This window comes from Jaculus jaculus, chromosome 15 (genome assembly GCF_020740685.1).
Source record: "Jaculus jaculus isolate mJacJac1 chromosome 15, mJacJac1.mat.Y.cur, whole genome shotgun sequence".
Lineage (NCBI taxonomy): Eukaryota > Metazoa > Chordata > Mammalia > Rodentia > Dipodidae > Jaculus > Jaculus jaculus.
Window position 1 is genome coordinate 21,497,132 of NC_059116.1, and position 21,950 is coordinate 21,519,081.

At 39.3% G+C, this 21,950-nt stretch overlaps 1 protein-coding gene across 2 annotated transcripts in view; it reads right to left on the reverse strand.

Moving 5' to 3' along the window:
- The window catches only part of Rock1 (Rho associated coiled-coil containing protein kinase 1), a 131,347-nt gene that overhangs the window by 42,706 nt on the left and 66,691 nt on the right, over positions 1 to 21,950 (reverse strand). For both annotated transcript variants that reach the window (XM_004654825.3, XR_006633659.1), the window contains exons 9-13: positions 18,608 to 18,699; positions 12,763 to 12,922; positions 8,874 to 8,934; positions 7,369 to 7,457; positions 2,806 to 2,854 (exon numbers count right to left, since the gene is read on the reverse strand). In XM_004654825.3, coding sequence (XP_004654882.1) covers positions 2,806 to 2,854; positions 7,369 to 7,457; positions 8,874 to 8,934; positions 12,763 to 12,922; positions 18,608 to 18,699 — 451 coding nt within the window. The remainder of the gene's footprint in view (positions 1 to 2,805; positions 2,855 to 7,368; positions 7,458 to 8,873; positions 8,935 to 12,762; positions 12,923 to 18,607; positions 18,700 to 21,950) is intronic.

Genomic DNA, 21,950 nt, shown 5'->3' on the forward strand with positions numbered 1-21,950 from the left:
CTGGCTGAATGATAAGTAGGCACAGTTCTGCTGTAGCAGGCTCTCGAGGGAAAACACTCACTCTCTGACAACTAAGAATGGACTGTGGGTTTTGTATACACTCTCCTCATCAACTTGAGCTTTTGGGGAATTTTTTTTTAACCAAAAATGGCTATTATGTTTTTTTTTAAATATATTTTTTTAATTTTTAATTTATTTACTTGAGAGTGACAGACACAGAGAGAAAGACAGATAGAGGGAGAGAGAGAGAATGGGCACGCCAGGGCTTCCAGCCTCTGCAAACGAACTCCAGACGTGTGCGCCCCCTTGTGCATCTGGCTAACGTGGGACCTGGGGAACTGAGCCTCGAACCGGGGTCCTTAGGCTTCACAGGCAAGCGCTTAACCGCTAAGCCATCTCTCCAGCCCGGCTATTATGTTTTATTCAATGATATGCCTGCATTAACTGGTATCATCATTTGATACTTCTTCTTTAGGCTAGTAATATGATGAACTGACTTCTGAATAGTAAATGAACCTTGTACCACTGAAATAACAGTCAAATATGGTATCGTTTTAAAAATTGTAATCAATGACCTAATTAATTTGGGGGTGCATGTTTGTGTGTAAGAGTGGGCACACACACTCACAGCACACGTGAGGGCAGGGGACAACTTTGGGTCTAGTCTTTGCCTTCCCCCTCACCTTAGGCAGAGTCTCCCGTCTTGTTTACTGCAAATCATTCCTATGGTGTCCTCTCCTTCCTCCCTTCTTTCTGTCCTTTCTCTTCCCTTTCCTTCCCTCCCTCCTTTCATTCCCCCTTTCAAGATGTCCAAAGTGTCATGTGCCTCAGGCTGGCCTGGAATCTGCTGTGCAGCCAAAGATGACCTGAACTTCTCAGCCCCTTGACGCTACCTCCTGTGTGCCAGACCACAGGCATGAGACAATGTGCCCAATTTATGCCATGCTGGCCACTGAACCTAAGATTCTGTGTATGCTGGGCAGGCTATCTCCCCAGCCCCACATTCCTGAGGTGTTTCTTAGGACTCAGGTACTCTAGGTTGGTCTGACTTGTTCATTCTACCTTTCAGGATCCTTTTGCATTTCTTTGTACTTAGTGGGAAGAAAAAGGAAAACTTCTTTTACTGAATCTTTCTGTAAGGAAGACTATTCTAATGTCATAAAATCTTCCTATCTTCAACTTGGAAATACGAATAACTTAAATGTAGCTGAATTTAAGAGCTAACCAATTCATACTGACCAAAGGCTAGTTGGTATAATGTTATCAGAAACTTCACAGACAACCACATGCATATCCTAAGCATAGCCACAAATAAAAGAAAACAGATACCATTATTTAAGTGAAGAAAAATAAGATAGCATAAAAACTATCAGAAGGGACTGGAGAGATGGCTTAGAGGTTAAGGCACTTGCCTGCAAAGCCAAAGGACCTCGGTTTGATTCCCCAGGACCCACGTAAAGATGCACAAGGTGGCACACACATCTGGAGTTCATTTGCAGTGGCTGGAAGCCCTGGCGCACCCATTCTCTCCCTCTCTCTCTCTGCCTCTTTCCCTCTCTCAAATAAATAAATATAAATAACAACACTACCAAAGATTAACTCTATGAAGTAAACAATATATTACAGGAAAACTACAAAGCACATTTCTTTAATCTGGTGCTTTAGACTACTCGGCCATCCTGACATGCTCTTTACAAAGTATATTTTCATCTAAAGGATTCTTCACATACATAGTAGAAAGATATTGACAGGGCTGGAGAGATGGCTCAGTGGTTAAGAACCTGCCTGTGAAGCCTAAGGACCCTGATTCGAGGCTTAATTCCCCAGGACCCACATTAGCCAGATTTAGATGCACAAGGGGGCACACGTGTCTGGAGTTCATTTGCAGTGGCTGGAGGCCCTGGCGCACCCTCTCTCTCTCTCTCTCTCTCTCTCTCTCTCTATCTGCCTCTTTCTCTCTCTGTCTGACACTCTCACATAAATAAATAAAAATAAACAAAAAAATATAAGAAAGAAAGACATTTATAAGTTGACTAAGAGGAAGAAAAATGTGTTATATACTTACATACAAACATTCAAAAAACAAAATACCTGTTTCTCTGCTAATTAAAACATAATTAATAGGCAATAATGGGTAAATGAATAATCCCAAAAGCCAATGTAGTTACCATTTGATCACAAGATATTATGTTCATACCAATCATTTTAAAAACAGCTTAAACTGTATTTCTTCCTTTTCCCAATCTGTCTCTTTAATTTTTTTTATTTATTTTTTATTTATTTATTTGAGAGCCACAGAGAGAGAGGAGGAGGCAGAGAGAGAGAGAGAGAGAGTGAGTGAGGGGGGGGGGAATGGGCCCACCAGGGCCTCCAGCCACTTCAAACAAACTCCAGATGCATGCACCCTCTTGTTGCATCTGGCTAAGGTGGGTCCTGGGGAATTGAGCCTCGAACTGGGGTCCTTAGGCTTCACAGGCAAGCACTTAACCACTAAGCCATCTCTCCAGCCCCAATCTGTCTCTTTCTAACATAGCTACAAATTCCATTTCTGACCTTTGCTTCTTTTTCATATCTCAACAATCAAGAAACACAGAAATGAAATTTACATTGTAAAATTTCAACACAGTCATAGAATGAAGATGTAAGAAGACAACCATAGAATAATCTGCCTCATTTGAACCTGTAGCTCTAAGGTGAAGCTATGGTTTCGTTCTGTAATCTCAAAATAAATTCTCTCTAGAAATAAAGCAATCTGAAAGAGGGAAATCACAAAAAAGACAAAACTACTGAGTAAACAAAAAGTACCTCTTCATCCAATTCTTTCATTATCTTGTCTAGTTTTATGTTGGAAGTTCTGTAAAAACAAAAGCAATATAAATTAAAAATACATTTATTTTTATTGCCCAGGGTGCTGGCTGAACACCTACATTCTTTACTTTGTCACTTGCTCACTTTCATAATCTTTGAGAAAGAGAAGAGAGTGAATGTGAATATGAAGGGTTTCACTGGAAGCCTGATGAAGCACAGAGAAAAACATGAAAAACAGGATTAAAAGAATAAGGGATATATACAATAATGTGCTTCCTTAAGAATATATCAAGTGGAATGGCACCGTAGCAATACTTTCAAAGTGGCAGGAATAAATGTAAGAACTACAACTTGGAAGATATCTGTGATTTCTATTGGTAATAAACTCATAACACATGTTTATTAACTGCACCTTGTTGCCTGTGTTCTGAGTTGAGGAAATGCTCAATTTCTGCTACAAGTTGAAAGAAAACTTGATCTCATCCAAGTTTAAGGACCTCAAATTCCATATATGGATACTTGGACTTCAGATAAAGAATTTCTAAACTCCTTCAAGCAATAATTGCTACCACACAAAAATTGGTCATTTAACCTTTAATATATGATAAGTGACAGGAACAGTGATATATGTCAAATAAATAAATGTACCACTTGGCAGTGTGGGCAACATTTTAAGGTCGGCTCAGTCAATTCTCCATCACAATTTGTTTATTTGGCTCTAAATATAACTTTGGCCTTCAAACATATATTGTTTATGCAACACAGTTACACAGCTGCCTCACTAAATACACGGTATTTCAGCACGTCCAAAACTAACCTATTCTTTCTGCCCCATACCCTTGTCTCTAATCAGCTGTTTTTTTTGAGGTAGGGGGGGGCTGGGTTTGAGGTAGGGTCTCACTCTAGCTCAGGCTGACCTGGAATTCACTATGTAGTCTCAGGGTGGCCTCAAACTCACAGTGATCCTCCTACCTCTGCCTCCCGAGTGCTGGGATTAAAGGTGTGCGCTACCACACCTGGCTTTACGCCTACCTCTAATAACAATTTAATTTTCCTCTAAATTCTCCATGTAACTGTCATAAGGAAGTATCTTTGACTCATCTTCCCCTGTTATTTCACTTAAGAGTGGTAGAAGGGAAGAAGAAAGCTGTTGTACTAATTAACTAGAGGATTAAAAAAAAAACAAACTATGACATACTTTTTACTTCTTACTTTAATGAATTTCAATGTTTCTATCAAACTTAGGATAAATTCTAAAATCCTTTAAGATCTCAACTTGTTTGATTAGTTCCCTGCTTTCTTTTCCAGTCTCACTTCAGGTTCTTCTTTCCCTCCTTTCTAATAGCCAAACTCCCTTACATCAAGGTGTTCACATATACATTTTCCCTAGATCACAATTCCTTCTCTTCCCCTAGTCTTTCTCAGCAACCTTTTGTATTCTAGCTTTCTCTTAACACCCAAAAAAACAGTAGACACATTTCCTGATTAAGTTCTTCTGTTCCTATTTAGTTATGTACTTATTTATTTTGGGGTGAGATAAAGTCTCCACATTAGCCCAGGCTAACCTTGTACATGTGATCCTTGTACTCCACATATTGATAGCTGTTGTGGGACATGTGTCAAGTCTGACATATTTCCAACATATTTCTGTATCAGTTTATTCTCTCTTCCTTATCACATACCATACTTATTTATGATTACTTATATATTCCTTGATGATTACAAGACCCAAATAAGTGCTAGGGGCTATGTCTTATTTTATTCAGTACAATATAGTTACCATACAGGTAACTTGACAATTTTTTATTGAATGAATGAATGAACTAATAGGAGTTAAACACAGAGAATGAGACTAAATTAGTACTGACTCAATCTACATGTAACATGTGCTCATGGTAACGGTGGCAGTAGTAACAGTGATGAATTTCTAGACAAAACTAGTCCCCGGATTGCTCATTTGTGCCATCCAAATTCTTACAGTGCCTCTATGAGAAGCGCCTTACAGTGAGTGGGACAGGAAAAGAAAGACTTTAAAAAACAGAGTTGGGTGTGGAGAGACGGCTCAGCAGTTAAGGTGCTTGTCTGAAAGCCTAACAACATGGGTTCTAGTCCCCAATACCCATGTAAAGCCAGATGCACAAAGAGGCACATGTATCTGGACTTCCACTGCAATGGCTGGAAGCCTTGGCGTACCCATTCTCTCTCTCTCTCTCTCTGCTCATAAATGAATTAATTTAAAAAACAAACAGCTAAATTTTTGTGGGATGAAGGGTCCAAAATCCTAGTGGACTCAGTAGATAAGCCTTTCAGAAAAGATATCCGCAGAGAATCAGACATATGAACTTTCATGACAAAACAAATGCAAATATAATCTCTGTATTTTGCTTTTTTTTGAAACAAGTTCTCTAGGCCCAGGCTGGCCTTGAACTCGTAATCTTCCTTTCTTAGCTTCTCCTAAATGCTGGATTGCAGGTGTACCACACGTGACTACTTATTCCATTTCTTGTTTGTTTGTTTGCTTTTATTTTTTATTTTTATTTATTTGACAGCAACAGAGAGAGAGAGAGGGAGAGAAAGAGACAGAGATAGAGATTGGGCACGCCAGGGCTTCCAGCCACTGCATACAAACTCCAGATGCGTGCACCCCCTTGTGCATCTGGCTAACGTGGGCCCTGGGGAATGGAGCCTCGAACCGGGGTCCTTAGGCTTCACAGGCAAGTACTTAACCACTAAGCCATCTCTCCAGCCCTACTTACTCCATTTCTTAAGGTATTACATTTCATACAATTATCAGCTACTTTGGCCATTCTAATTTCTTCCTCAAATTGATGCCTCTTACCACCAACCAGTACAACCTGTCAGTTCTTTTTCTTAGCTGCTCAATATTGATAGACGTTTTTATATCTACTCATATTACCAGTTATTTCTATATTTTATGCTTAAAAATTCCTTCGATATCCTGAATCCAGTTTAAGTCTGTATTATATACTTAACTATATAATCTACTAAGAAAGGTAGGCAGTGAAAATTTTACTTGTTTCCACATCCCCATCACATCAAGAGATACTGCTAGGTTGCCCTCATTTGTTGAATACTTAATTTCTGAAATACCTTTATGTTTCTCTTATTCAGTGCTATTCATGAAAATCATAAAGTTACTGTTTCTAGTTATCTAAATCAACATTATGCTAGGCTAAAAGGTTAAAAAACCATGATCATCCTCTCTATTTCATGAATACATATGCTACCATTAGAATTTAATTCATCAAAAAAATTCAAGTTACTGCTCCAGAGAATCATAGTGGTCATGAGAATGTCTACATCAAAAATTTAGTGATTTTTAGGTATCAAGATCATTTTACAGGGGCTAGAGGGATGGCTTAATGGTTAAAGCACTTGCCTGCAAAGCCAAAGGACCCAGGTTTGATTCCCCAGGACCCACGTAAGCCAGATGCACAAGGTGGCGCATGCGTTTGGAGTTCGTGTGCGGTGGCTGGAGGCCCTAGCGCACCCATTCTCTCTCTCCCCCCTATTTCCCTCTCTCAATTAAATAAATATTTTAAAAAATCATTTTACAGGGCTGGAGGAATGGCTTAGTGGTTAAGGCGTTTGCCTGCAAAGCCAAAGGACCCAGGTTCGATTCCCCAGGACCCACATAAGCCAGATGCACAAGGGGGCACAAGCATCTGGAGTTCGTTTGCAATGGCTGGAGGCCCTGGTGTGCCCATTCTCTCTTTCCTTCTCCCTCTTTCTCTGTCAAATAAATAAATAAAAATAAAAGATTAAAAAAAATCATTTTACATTACAGAAAGTCCCTCAGGTAGCTAGTCATAATGGGACAGAAAGGTACCAGGCCACTAAATGAATTAAAACTATGCACACATTTATAGGCTGATACAGCAAAGGTGCTTTAAATAGACTGAAGAAAATATGATGTCTTCCACCCAAGTCCTAACCAGGCCTGACCCTGCTTAGCTTCCAAAATCAGAAGTGTTCAGGGTGATATGGCTGTAGGCTATAATGTCAACATAAATGTTACCTTTTTCTTATTCAAAAACAATATTTATCTTTTATTTGCACACGTGTGTGTGTGTATGTGTGTGTGTGTGAGAGAGAGAGAGAGAGAGAGAGAAAGAAAGGGGAGAGGGAGAATGAATATGGGCCCACACCAGCCTCTCTTGCCACTGCAAATGAATTCCAGGTACATGCACTACTTTGCAAATCCGACTTTACATGGATATTGGAGAATCGAACCCATGCTGCTTGGATTTGCAAAAAAAAAAAAAAAAGCCTTTAATTACAGAGCCATCACTTTAGCCCCCACCTGTTTTATTTGCAGTGCTGGAGGTTAAATCCAGGGCCCTGAGCGTGCCAGGCAAGCACTCTACTGCTAAGCTACATTTCCAGTTCACAGACATTACATTTCTTTTCTAACCAAGACCCCCTGTGGGTGTGTAAGAGTAGCAGCCTGCACATCCCATCTCTCATCTACTTTCAAGTGTCTACAGGGTGTAAACTTTAAAACAGGTTTAGAACTTGAAATATGAAAATAATATTTACCTGCACTTCTGCTCCATTTCATCTTTTAATTGCATCTCATTATGCAGCTGTTCTTCAAGCTTGTAGATTGTTTTTTGCAAACTTTCCTGCTTTAGTAAAAAAAATATATATCTATTATAAATGTTCATAGATATCAAAAATAATGCTTTTGATACTATTTTATATTTGTTTAGAAAATAATAATTTAGGTAAGTCCTACCAGTATCTAACTACTCTTGATTTCTGAGATATTTTCACAAAATTTAGAATACTGTGCATCAGTAATAAAAAGTTTAAAAAGATTTAGATCTTGTTCTAATGAAGGCAACAGATAAATAGTTGAGCAATACATACATGTATCAAAATATTACTGGCTGGGCATGATGGTACACACCTTTAATCCCAGCACTTGGGAGGCAGAGGTAGGAGGATCACTGTGAGTTTGAGGCCAGCCTGGGACTACAGAGTGAGTTCCAGGTCAGCCTGGACCAGAGTGAGACTCCACTTCCAGGGGTGGGGGGAGGATCAAAACATTATGTGGCACTCATATATGTCCAATCTTGCTAAGATTCTACATCTGCCAAAGGCATGTGGACAAGGTATCATCATGTGGAGATATCAGTGCTGCATGCAGGGTGTTCTGGAGAAGGGGTGTCACTGCTAATTCCACTAGGAATATGTGATGCTTGAATTAAGACTGAAAAGATGACAGAAATCAGCCAAAGCAGGAAGTAGAAGGATGACATTTTAGTAAGAATGAAGAGTTCAAATGGAGAGAAGCAGAAGAAAGTAAGTTTGGCAAAGAATAAGAAATTAAGTATAGCATAATACAGACCATAACAGAGGATGTAAATCACACTGAGCTTGAAAAGGTAAGAGGGACCATGATCTTAACATGTAAAATAAGAGTTGAAGACTTAAACTATAAGCAATTCCTAACACAAGATTGGCACCTTGACACAACCTTCCAATAAATAAGAAGAGCAGCTTAGAGAGCAGTGAGATGCGAGGGAGAACCACCATGGAGGGTAGTGAAGGATTCAGGGGAGAGCGAATGCCCATGTGATGACAGAAACTGCAAAAACGAAGAGGAAATGAATAAATATTCTAATCTGAACCCCATTCCTCCAAGAGCAGCTGTTTGACAGTTAATGGCTGATGGGGAAGGAGGAGTCTTCAATATTTTTCAGTGGTGCAGTCATTGGTAAATTGCGCATAATCCAGTAAATAAGCCCTGAAACATGCTCATGCATGATATACTGATTTATCACGTTTCTAATTCCACAACTGCAGTAATTTACAACTGATTAGACACTTCTACACGCGCGCGTGCATACACACACACACACACACACACACACACACACACACACACATTGGTGAGGCGGCCACATAGCCCTAAGTTCCCTAACTGCACATTCACAAGCAACACACACATCGACTTAAACAGAACAAATATACCATCCATGAGTAAAAATTAAAAAAAAAAAAAAAAAAAAAAACCCTGAGAGTAAGAAAATACCTACCAAGCTCTTATCCACATTGGAGCTAGTTCTGTTATCATTAGGATTTGCTGAAGATAAGTATCTGGGGGAGGAGGAATGAAGTTTAAAAAGAAAACAAAGACCTCTTTAACATCTAGTGATAACCACCAACAGATATTATGTCTATTTATGTTCAGTATTATACTAGTTATTTTTAAATTTAAGTACAAGTTCATAATTTTTTTAATTTAGAAACATACAAATAATGTATACATTAATAAAACCCACTTAGTTCTGAAATAACACAGTGTAATCATATATTTTAATAGTCCTAGAGCAAAATATGTCAAAATAATACTACACAGGATAAGTGAAAAGCATTGTTGCAAATCAGTTCAGATCTGGCCCTGAAAACAAGTTACAAAAAAGCTTTATCACCAAAATTAAGAATTGTTTTAGTTCAAGCCAGGCATGGTGGGGCACACCTTTAATCCCAGCACTCATGAGACAGAGAGGGAGGAGGACGCCATGAGTTCGAGGCCACTTTTGAGACTACATAGTAAATTCCAGGTCAGCCTGGACCAGACAGAGTGAGACCCTACCTTGGGGGAAAAAAAAAAAGAATTGTTCTAGTTCCATCTAAGAACCGGAGACACGGAACTGTTGGCATCTATAGACATGTTCACAACTACCTCCCCCCACTGTCCTTTAAACTTATTTTTAAAAATTATTTATTTATTTATTTGAGAGCAAGAGACACAGAGAGAAAGACAGATAGAGGGAGAGAGAGAATGGGCGCGCCAGGGCTTCCAGCCTCTGCAAACGAACTCCAGACGCATGCGCCCCCTTGTGCATCTGGCTAACGTGGGACCTGGGGAACCGAGCCTCGAACCAGGGTCCTTAGGCTTCACAGGCAAGCGCTTAACCGCTAAGCCATCTCTCCAGCCACCTACTGTCCTTCAGTAAAACATTTCCTAGGTAAAGATAAAATAAATAGGATTTTTGCCTAAATAACTGAAATGACAGAACCAAAGTCACAGTGACACCTTGCTAATTTTTTGTTTTGTTTGTTTGTTTTGAGGTAGGGTCTCACTGTAGCTCAGGCTGACCTGGAATTCACTATGTAGTCTCAGGGTAGCCTTGAACTCATGGCGATCCTCCTACCTCTGCCTCCCAAGTGCTGGGACTAAAGGTGTGTGCCACCACGTCTGGCACACTGCTAATTTTTGCAAGCTTTACAAAGTTACTTAAATTCAGGGTAGGGGCCGGAGAGACGGTTCTGTAGTTTAAAGGTGCCTGCTTGCAAAGCTAGATGGCTGGGTTCAATTCCCCAGTACCCACATAAAGTCAGATGCACAAAACAGCAGCTACTGCTGCTACTACCTTTGCCTGTCTGTCATACCACTATGACTGAATGTCTGCCATCACTGTCATTACATTTAGCATGTTGTTAACCAGCAGAACTCTCGCAAAGAGATCAAATAGTCACAGTGTACATATATCACAGCTATGAGGTCAGTTGTTAATACTAAGAACTAACAATGAATAAGAAAGGCAAACCAAGTACCTGCTCATGCCACTAAGCATATATAATGGGGCTCTGAAAGAAACAGCTAAAAACATGTCCTACTTCCTTGGTTTTCCATGGAAAATTGGGTCAACTTAAGAGATTTAAGCTGGGCGTGGTGGCACACACCTTTAGTCCCAGCACTCTGGAGGCAGAGGTAGGAGGATCCCCGTGAATTCAAGGCCACCCTGAGACTACATAGTGAATTCCAGGTCAGCCTGAGCTAGAGTGAGACCCTACCTCAAAAAAATAAAAACAACAACAACAACAACAAAATGTAAAGCTCTCCACAAGCAGTGGGGGAAACACAAGAAAACCACCTACCTATAATTCTTTTCATTTTGTCTTTTTTTCTTTCAAGGTCATTTTATGTTATATATATATATATTTCTCCTCTTACATAAAATATGAGAATTTGGGTTATCTTTATGAAAGAGGAAAATATACACTAGGAATGTATCAGGGATACTTCAGTAATAAAGGCATCTGACCAGGCAACCAAAAATATGCTTGAATTTCAGGGATAAATATTTCACAAAAATTTTAACTTAATGCCAGCCTACTCAAAATTACAATTTTATATACTAAACAAAAGCTAACTAGTAGTTTGTTGATTGTTTTTTCCTTTTGGAGACAGTGTCTTGCAATATAGACTGGTATGTAACCCAGACTGGCCTTGAACTTCTTTGATCCATTTGCCTTGTCTCCACAATGCTGGAATTACACCGGTGTTCCTCCACACCTCACGGAGGTTCTTTAGCCAGGGCAACCATACTTACAGCTATTCACAACTACTTGAAAAGAACTACGTAAGACAGGGCTGGGCGTGGTGGCGCTTCGCCTTTAATCCCAGCACTTGGAAGGCAGAGGTAGGAGGATCACCATGAGTTCAAGGCCACCCTGAGACTACATAGTGAATTCCAGGTCACCCTGGGCTTGAGTGTGACCCTACCTTAAAAACACATAAAATAAAATAAAATAAAATAAAGCTATAACAATATAGCACATTCTACTTTTAAGAAACTTAAACATGGGGTTGGGGGTTTAGCTCAGTGGGTGAGTGCCTCCCTAGCAAGTTCAAGGCCCTGGGTTCAGACCTCAGTACCACACACACAAAAAAAGACACTTAAACATTATTTTGGGACATGAAACATAAAACCAGAGAATATATATAATCATATGCATGACAATGTAGTACAAATAGTTTAACTTATTTAACTAAAGATTAGATTGGTATAGAGAAATATCAAAAGTAACTGTTCCACTCCACACAGAAAATCCCAAAATATTGGGGGTTGTTTATCAACATCTTGAGTGTTTCAGAGATGATCAACAGAATCTGATAAACATACACATAAAATTATACTGCAGCCAGACCCACCCAAAGCCCCTCTGTATATGTGTGGTAATATAAAATACAATACTACAATACTATATGTGAGGAGGGGATAAAGTACTAAAATAATAGGTTTTTTCATGGGCAAAACTCAGGTGCTAACTGGTTGTGATGCAAAAATAGTATTCAATATGGGCGGGAGAGATGCCTTAAGTGTTAAGACACTTGCCTGCAAAGCCAAAGGACCCAGGATGGATTCCCAGGACCCACGTAAGCCACATGCACAAGGTGGGGCATGTATTTGGTGTTCGTTCACAACAGCTGAAGGCCCTGGCACACTCATTCTCTACCTGTCTTTCTCTTTCTCTTTCTCAATTAAATAATTTTAAAAAGTAAAAAGATAGTATTCAATATAGTTCTATAATGGATTAAGCAGGACTAATAGGTTTCTCACTTATCCTATGAATTGCAATTATGATATACTTTGCTGTAGGAATATTAAGTCATGATTATAGTGTGTTGCTTCAGAACTAACTGGGTTTTTTTGTTTTTTTTTTTTCCGAGGTAGGGTCTCACTCTGGTCCAGGCTGACCTGGACTTAACTCTGTAGTCCTGTAGTCTCAGGGTGGCCTTGAACGCACGGCAATCCTCCTACCTCTGCCTCCCGAGTGCTGGGATTAAAGGCGTGTGCCACCACACCCGGCCTAACTGGGTTTTTTAAAAAAAATATTTTATTACTCATGTACTTGAGAGAGAGAAATGGAATGGATGCAACAGGACCTCTTACCACTGCAATTGAACTCCAGACATGCATGACTTTGTGCATCTGGCTTTACATGAGTACTGGGAAATTGAACCCAGGCCATTAGGATTTGCAAGCAAGTGCCTTTGAACCAATGAGCCATCTCTCCAACCCAGAAAGATGTATTAGATATCAACTACACATGAAAATCTTTAGTTATCGCTAAAAATATAATGTGACTATCAAATCATCACTTATCCCAACAATTATACTTCAGCGTACTTACCTACGATTGCTGTAATATGTAAATCCTACAAAAGGTAGCTGATTGCCCACAAAAGCTTTAGGAATAGGAAATGTCTCCTCATCTCCCTTATCTTCTTCTAAGTCATCAAAATTACTTGTATCGATGTCACTACTTAAATCAGGAACAACTGGTGCTACAGCTAAAAACAGAAAGGAAGAAGATGGCTGTCATCTCAAACGAGCAGACAAGTGAAGAGACGCCAGGTCTACACAGGCCGGCGCAGCGGCACGCCATGCACCCGCAGCCCCAGCTACTCAAGAAGCTTGTCAAGAGATGGCTCGAGCCCAGGAGTTCAAGGCTCGTCTAGACAACATAAACAGATCCCATCTTAAAACAAACAAGAGTTCATACTAGCTATTGTGGTTTCTTCCTTCCAAATAGCTTGTGAACCACAAAGTCCAAATGGTTGAATCCTACTATAGAAAGATTCATTAGAGTTTAACAAAGACTGATCATTATAAAATTATATGAAATAATTATTCTCTAAGTCATCTGTAATATATTTATATTTTAAGTAGAATATTACAAGTATTATTAAGATTTGCTATTGAGGGCTGGAGAGATGGCTTAGCAGTTGAGGCGCTTGCTTGCAAAGCCTCAGGACTCATGTTTGACTCTCCAGGTCCCACAGAGATGCAAGCATGCAATGTCACACATGCACACAAGGGGGCGCACACAAAGGGAGCTTGACTGTAGTGTCTGGAGGCCCTGGTGTGCCAACTCTCTCTCTCTCTCTCTCATTAAAAAAAAAGATTTGCTATTGAATACATATCATTGTTTTATAAAACACTCAAAAGTATTTAGGACTACAGTAATGAATTTTCAGAACTTATAGCATAACAAAGTGTACTAAAAATTAGTTTCTTATGCAGAATTTTTTTGTTGTTAATATACTATATAGAAAACCAGAAATCAAGGTTATTTCTTATCTGTCCTACAAACAAAGTGGAGGGACTATGTACATAATAGGACTGCTAAAGACTTACATATAATAAAAAACCATGTGTGACAATGCTTAAATCTTCATAGTACAGGATAAATACTACATGAAATTAATGCCATTAAAGTCTCCTGACCCTTGCACATGCTGTGAGGGCCACAGCTACAAGTGTAGCATGGAGTCTTCCTGTGAAGGTTCAACAGGGTAATAAAGCATCGCTGGATTATTATCTACAAAAAGTAAACGACTGCTTTGATATGACCATCTCTGGAGTTCCTTTCAGAGAACAAGATGCAGATGAGCGAGCCAAGACAACATACACAATGTCATGGTCTGTTTTGTATGCAAAGGAGCCATTTTTTCTGACTCATCCGGATATCCCAGGGCAAGAAATATCTATCATTATGCAATCTTAGACATGCAGAGCTATTCGATTACTTTGGGAATATAATCACGGATTTAGCCCCGTGAAGCTGTACTGCTAACAAACAGTGGAAAAAAGTGCTTTTCTACCATTCACTCACTTTCATGTGAGGAGTGCTCCATGCAAAGCCAGTTATAGTTTTATTTATTTAAATTTTTTTATTTGTAAGGAGAGAAAGTGAGACAGAGAATATGAATACGGGCACACTAGAGCCTCTAGCCACTGCAAACCAACTCTGGACACATGTGCCACTTAGTGCATCCGGCTTTACGTGCATTCTAAGGAATTGAATGTAGGTTGTTGGGCTTTGCAGGCAAGCACCTCAACCACAGAACCATCTCCCCAGCCCCCCAATTTTTTTTTTCAATATTAAAAGCAGGAACAATGTTAGTTCCCTCAGAAATAACTGACAATGTCTGGGGTGAGTTTTGGCTATGATGAATAGATGATACTAGCAGCTCAGTCGACGTAGGCGAAACATCATCTTACAATGTTCAGGACAAAACATTTCTATCTTCAGGTGATTTATCTGGCCAATTGCTGATGCAAAGAAATTCTTGAAATGATCACATATGAAAATTTTACAGTCAGACAGGTGTGCTGAATTTCCTCTTGCTGCCACCAATACCCTAGTCTACTTACAACATGCTATTTCAAAATACTTTGAAAACAAGGTTACGTTCTGCCTTATATTCTGGAATAGAAACAGAAGTTCTGGGAGAGTTACAAAGTCTGCTATTAAGTTGTTTGGGTTTTATATAATACCATCAAATCACATCAGAACTTACAAGAATAAAGACAGCTTTACTAAGTTATGAATATAGTATTTAGCTTATTGAAAAGTTGCTTTTGTTAAAAAAAAAAAGTAGTAATCTAGAAATCAGGTCCTATTATAAAAGAAACCAATGGATGTCAACAAAAAAGGAGAGAACCCTAGAAGCCAGTATCACCACTGAAGGAACCACTGTGCTGGCAGAAACTCAGAAGCAACCTTTTGAGGACTGTGGAATCCATGTGGAATATAGTAAATAAAACAGTGGAGTGGTTTTTTTGTTTGTTTTTTGGTTTTTCAAGATAGGGTCTCACACCAGCTCAGACTGACCTGGAATTCACTATGGAGTCTCAGGGTGGCCTTGAACTCATGGCGATCCTCCTACCACTGCCTCCCGAGTGCTGGGATTAAAGGCATGTGCCACCACGCCAGGCCTGGGGTGTTTTATTGGGAGGGCCTGCTAAATATTAGGATTTAAGGAAATCTGTCACTGACTGATAGAATGGAGAATTCACTGAGCACACAAGACAAGGGATATAAACTCTACAAAAAAAAAAAAGTCTGGAATGAACATAGTGACTCACACCTATGTGTAACCCCTGTAGTAGAGAGGCTGAGGCAGGAGGATTGCCCCACATTCAAGCCAACATGGCCTACATAGTGAACTTTAGGTCATCCTGTGCTACAGTAAGATGCTGTCTCAAAAAAAGGGCTAGAGAGTTGGCTTAGCAGTTAAAGCACTTGTCTACAAAGCCCAAAGACCCAGGTTCAATTCCCCAGGACCCACATAAGCCAGATGCACAAGGTAGCACATGTGTCTGGAGTTCGTATGCAACATCTGGAGGCTCTGACACATCCAAATTCTCTCCCTCTCTCTCAAACATATAAATTTATTTTTTTTTAAGTATGGAAAATCAATGACTGTGGCCCAGAAGAAGGACCAATAAGCTGAGAGGCAGGTTCTGATTTCCAGAGTTAACATTGTGACATTCAAACAAAATGTTGAGCTCTTTATAAAGCAGGCAAAGAAACAAGGAAGTGTGGCTCATTCACAAGGAATAGGAAAACATCAGAAACCATAACTGAGTTTTGTTTAGTACATTGTTTATATACCAAACAAAACCTCATAATAAACTTTCCGAATGTGCAAAAAGAGCTAATGCACACTGCAGACAATGAAGTATAAGGAAGTAGAATGATGTCATAAACAGAAAATATCAAGATAGAAAAAATAATCAAATAGAACTTCCACCCCTGAAAAAATAAACAGAGCCGGAAGGAAGTGTGGCACACCATCAACTGGCCAGCACATGCATTTTGGGAGTTAATAGTAAAAAAGAGAAAGCTGAATATTCCATTGTATATAATGAGTATCTGAAGAAATAACAGACTACAGCTTCCCACATCTGATAAAGTATATGAATTTACACTTCCAGGAAGCAAATGAACATGAATTAAAGATCCACATGAAGATGTGCTTCAGTCCGCCAGTATCCTCACACTATCCTAACTTAAAGCCATAAAAAGAAATAAAAATAATAAAGATAACACAGCTACATGTCAAAGTCAGGGTTATTGGTTTACAACTGTTCTTTTCCAAGCACCACCACGCCTTAGGACTGGACCGCCCAGTGGTATCTTTTTTAGCCAGGTGGCTATAGATATAAACTATAAACTGCTAAGACACTAAATATATTGGGGGCCATCTATTTAAACTACCACACTGACTTAGAAAAACAAATGAAACAAATAATCCAATTGAAAAGTGGGAGGGGGGGAAGCAGGGCTGGAGAGATGGCTCAATGGTTAAGGCACTTGTGTCCAGATCCTAACAAGGTACCCACATAAAGCCAGATGCACAAAGCAGCGCATGCATCTGGAGTCCATCTGTAGTGGCTACAGGCCCTGGCATGCCTATTCTATCTGCTTCTCTTCTTTCTCTGCTTGCAAATAAATAAATAAATAATATTTTTGAAAAATAGCAGAAAGTCAGGCATGCTGACACACGCGTTTAATCCCAGCACTTGGGAGGCAGAGGTAACAGGATCACTGTGAGTTCAAGGCCACCCTGAGACTACATAGTGTATTCTAGGTCAGCCTGGGCTAGAGTAAGACCAACCTTAAAAAATCAAAAGTGAGCAAAAAATATACAGATTTCCCAAAAAATATACAGATGGCCAATAAGCACATGAAAAGGTATTTATCATTCCAAGTCATTAGGAAAATACAACTCAAAACAATTATGCAATACTTTTAGGATGGCTAGTGGTTTCTGGAAAAAGTAAACAGCATTTTCAAATGAGTTTTACATTGGGTATGTATATACTTAATGGAAAAAAGGAATTTCTGGAATATATTTCACATAGATTTAAAATAGCTATAGTCCAACACAGCAAATATATTTGGGCACTAATATTCACAGAAACATTGCTCAGAGTAGCTAGAGGTGTAAAAAATCCAAGTGTTTTGCAATAGGTAAATACATGAAAGAAAATGTGGTATATATAGATACACAATGGAATATTCAACTTGAAACACAGGATGACCTGGAGCTCACTACACAGTCCAGGCTGGCCTTGAACTTGAAAAGGAATGAAATTATGATACATTTAAAATTCCACTAGAACTGGCAATCCTACATGATCTATTTTTTCAAAATTAGCAAAACTATTCCACTTCAGTAAAAAATATTACTCATTGTCTTAATGAAGGAGATAGCCCTTAAGACAAATTTTAATCTGCAACTATTCCTCACATTGCACAGGAGATTTCTTTTCCACTACTGCTCACTGCTACTGATACAGCAGGAAGTTAGGGCCAGTCCGCACCATTATTCTGACAACTGGAAAGTGGGGAAAATCCAGACTTCATCACAGAAATGATGTATTCTTGCCTTCCCAAATTTGTCAAAATTTACGAGCATCCTTAATTATCTTATGCAACATTTTCTGCAAATCATCAAGTAACTGTAACTTTCCTTTTTACTTTTTTGTTTTGTTTTTTGAGGTAGGGTTTCACTCTAGTCCAGGCCTGGAATTCACTATGTCACCTCAGGGTGGCCTTGAACACACAGTGACTCTCCTACCTCTGCCTACATCTGCCTCCCGAGTGTTGGGATTAAAGGCATGCACCACCACAACTGGTTTAACTTTCCTTTTTAAAAAACAAGCAAATGTTTTAAATTGAACGAAAACGGAACACACTACATTCATTTTTTTTTTTTTAATTTCACAATGCAATCTGCAAAGTCCTGACAAAACAAGTATGCTACAATTTCCTCACAAATAAACCAGAATTACATTCTGGCACTCAGCAGTAACACCTATTGAATTTAAAAATAAGTAATTCGTCTTTCCCCTGAAAAATACATTTTACAATCTGTTTGTTCCAATCTACTGATTCCTTTCAATTAACTAAGCCTAAAATAAATAGCCATTCAACATAGCTCAAAATATCAAACTATGAGTTCTGAGCCAAGACCACCTTATATTTGAGAGGGACATGGTAGAAACAGCTGTACAACTTATCTAATATTTATCAAATATTCTCATTTTCACTAAGTTAGGACAATTTCTATAATATTTGTGTACCTGTGATTTTTAGCAGATGTAAACAAATACTTAACAGTTTCACCTTACTTCAATACTTTCAAACATGCATTGAAATATCTAGAAAAAAATTAACTTACTGTCTCGGAGTGTTTCCCAAGCCCATTGGTCATTTTTGAAGAAGAGATGTCGTTTGATTTCTTCTACACCATTTCTCCCTAATCTCACTTCTCTGAATAAAGAAGGAAGGAGAATAAAGTAATTAATCATTGATTTGTGACAGAACACTAAACCTGAACAGATCTTTAGGTATAAAATTACTATCAACAAAATTTTCAGCTCAAATAGAAAATGAGGTTAAAAAAAAAATCAACATTACAGAAATTGTTTTTAAAAAAAACAACTAAAAAAGCTAGGTGTGGTAGCTCACTTCTTTAATCTCAGCATTCAGGAGTTTGAGGTAGGAAAGTCACTGTGAGTTCAAGGCCAGTTGGGCTATGAAGTGAGTTCCAGGTCACGCTGGGCTAGAGTGAAACACTGCCTCAAATATACATTTAAAAAAATCTGGGCTGGCCGGGCATGGTGGCGCATGCCTTTAATCCCAGCACTCGGGAGGCAGAGGTAGGAGGATTGCTGTGAGTTCAAGGCCACCCTTAGAAGAAAAAGTGAATTCCAGATCAGCCTGGGCTAGAGTGAGACCCTACCTCAAAAAAATCCAAAAAAAAAAAAAAAAAAAAACTGGACTGGATGGATGGCTTAGTAGTTAAGTCACTTGCCTGCAAAGCCAAAGGACCCTGGTTTGATTCCCCAGGACCCAGTAAGCCAGATGCACAAAGGGGCACACACGTCTGGAGTTTGTTTGCAGTGGCTGGAGGCCCTGGGGCACCCATTCTCTCTCTCTCTCCCTCTTTCAAAATAAATAAATAAACAAAAATAAGATATGTTTAAAAACTAATCACAGATTTGTCCCATAGTCCCTGACTTTTCTATGTATAATGAATTCTAAGCATAAAGAATTGTAACTTTGCTTCATTAATATAATGACTCAATGCACTTTCTTGACAGTCCATTTTAATTGTGGTAAGCTATGTATTTTGTGCATAGCTGTCAACTTTATTTCCTGCCATATTTAAAACTGTATAAACTGTTCAGCATTTTCAGCCAATCAAGGCAGGGCTTGGTGACCCTTGAGACTAATCCTGCCACTCAGAGGCAGAAGCAAGAGAATTCTGAGTTAAGGCCAGCCTGAGCCACACAGTGAGACTGCCACAACCACTGAGCAAGCTCACTGGTAGAATGCTGGCCTACGGTGAGCCAGGGCCTCTGCTCAATCCTTGGCACCAAGAAACAAACTTTAAAAAGAACAAAAACACCTACAACAATTACTAGTCAATTTTTGGTAAGCATTAAAAAACTTTTCAAAAGGGCTGGGGAGATGGCTTAGTGGTTAAGGGGCTTGCCTGCAAAGCCAAAGGACCCACGTCCAATTCTCCAGGACCCATGTAAGCCAGATGCACAAGGAAATGCATGCATCTGGAGTTCTTTTGCAGTAGCTGGAGGCCCTGGTGCACCCATTCGCTGTCTCTTTCTCCCTCAAATAAACAAAATAAAAACTTTTAAAAAGCTTACTTTAATAGAATTGAAAAGAAGCATTGAATTCCAATTTTTTTTTTTTAAGTTAAAAAGAAAATACCTATACAAATGGAACACCTTGCCGGGCATGGTGGCACACGCCTTTAATCCCAGCACTGGGGAGGCAGAGGTAGTAGGATTGCTGTGAGTTGAGGCCACCCTGAAATTCCATAGTGAATTCCAGGTCAGCCTGGGCTAGAGTAAGACCCTACCTCAAAAAACCAAAAAAAAAAAAAAAAAAGGAACACCTTGAAGCCTGCATCAACTCCCACACTAGATAAGGGGGCCTCTTTGTGATTCTCTGGTGCACAGTAATCATCACTGTGGACGCCTGATTTGTCTGTCCTCCCCGCAAGAGAAAATGAAGCCGCCTGAGGAAGAGCCTATGCCTCGTGCTCACTTCTACACAGCGAGCACCCCGCTGAACTGTACTACGTTCGGCGCAGTGCAGTTCTTTATATTAAAACGTGAACATTTGAAAACTGTACTTTTTTCATGTTTTTGTATTTTTGTTTATTTGAGAGGGGGAGGGAGGGACAAAGGGGAGCACTAAGGCCTCCAGCCACTGCAAACGAGCTACAGATGCATGTGTCTCCATGTGCGGTTTACACTGGTACTGGAGAATTGAACCTGGAGCCTTAGGCTTCACAGACAAGCACCTTAACCGCTAAGCCCTCTCTCCAGCCTGGAAATTTTTATTAAAGTGAATCTTCAATTAAAATATACTTATAATGGGCTGCAGGAAATGGCTTAGCAGTTAAGGTGTTTGTCTATGAAGCCTAAGGGCCCTGGTTCAATTCCCCAGGATCCATGTAAGCCAGATGCACAAGGGGGTGCATATATGTGGAGTTTGTTTGCAGTGGCTGGAGGCCCTGGCGCACCCATTCTCGCTGCCTCTTCCTCTATATCTCTCTCAAACAAATAAATAAAATATTAAAAATAAATAAATAAAATATGCTTAAAACAACTAGGTCTCACTACTTAAATGAACAATATACTATCAGCAACATCAAATGCAGTCTTACAAAGGCATCTGACTTCTGGCGTGTGTGCACCTGTTATTCAGAACTGAGCCCAGGTTTTGTGCAGGCTGAGCAGCTACTCTCAACCCACCTCATTTGAAGCTGTGGGTTCAATTCTCAACAGTGCAACAATAGACAAAATACAAATAATATATGCCATTTTTACTTCAAAAACAATAACACTGGGCTTGGGATGAAACCCTCTGTTGGTACAGTATTTGCTTAGCATGCACGAAGCCAGGCGGTTTAGCCCCAGCACCACACATACCAGGCATGGTGACCCACGTCTGCAATGCCAGCACGAGTTTATCTTTGGCTACACAGCAAGTTCAAGGTCAGCCCAGGCTACATGAGAGCATCTCAGAAAAACAAACAAACAAAAAAGCCATGTACTTAACTGTAAAACACTCCAAGAACTATGTAGAAAAAAGGCATTTATGTTAATACTATATATCAAACCCAAAATGACATAAATTGAAGGCTGCATTACTTTTATGAAACTAAGGGAAAAATGCTCTCCACTAAAATAATAAACTTCACCAATGTGATATGCACCCAAATTTCAGAGATTTTAACGTGCTGAAAGAAAGCTAAGACTCAAAAGAAAAGACTATCATTCTGACATTTAATTAAACCAGTTAAAAAATTCCCAACAAAAGAAAAAATTACCTGGTCTCAAGGCAAAGATCTAGTCATCAGTCAAGACTCAATTATTACCCTAATGGCTTGGTGCCTGAGTTGAGAATATACCAGGTTTTGTTATACATGATTTTTGAATATGACAGCTTTTATGTTCTAATAGTTCACATGAACAAGTCAGATATGAGCA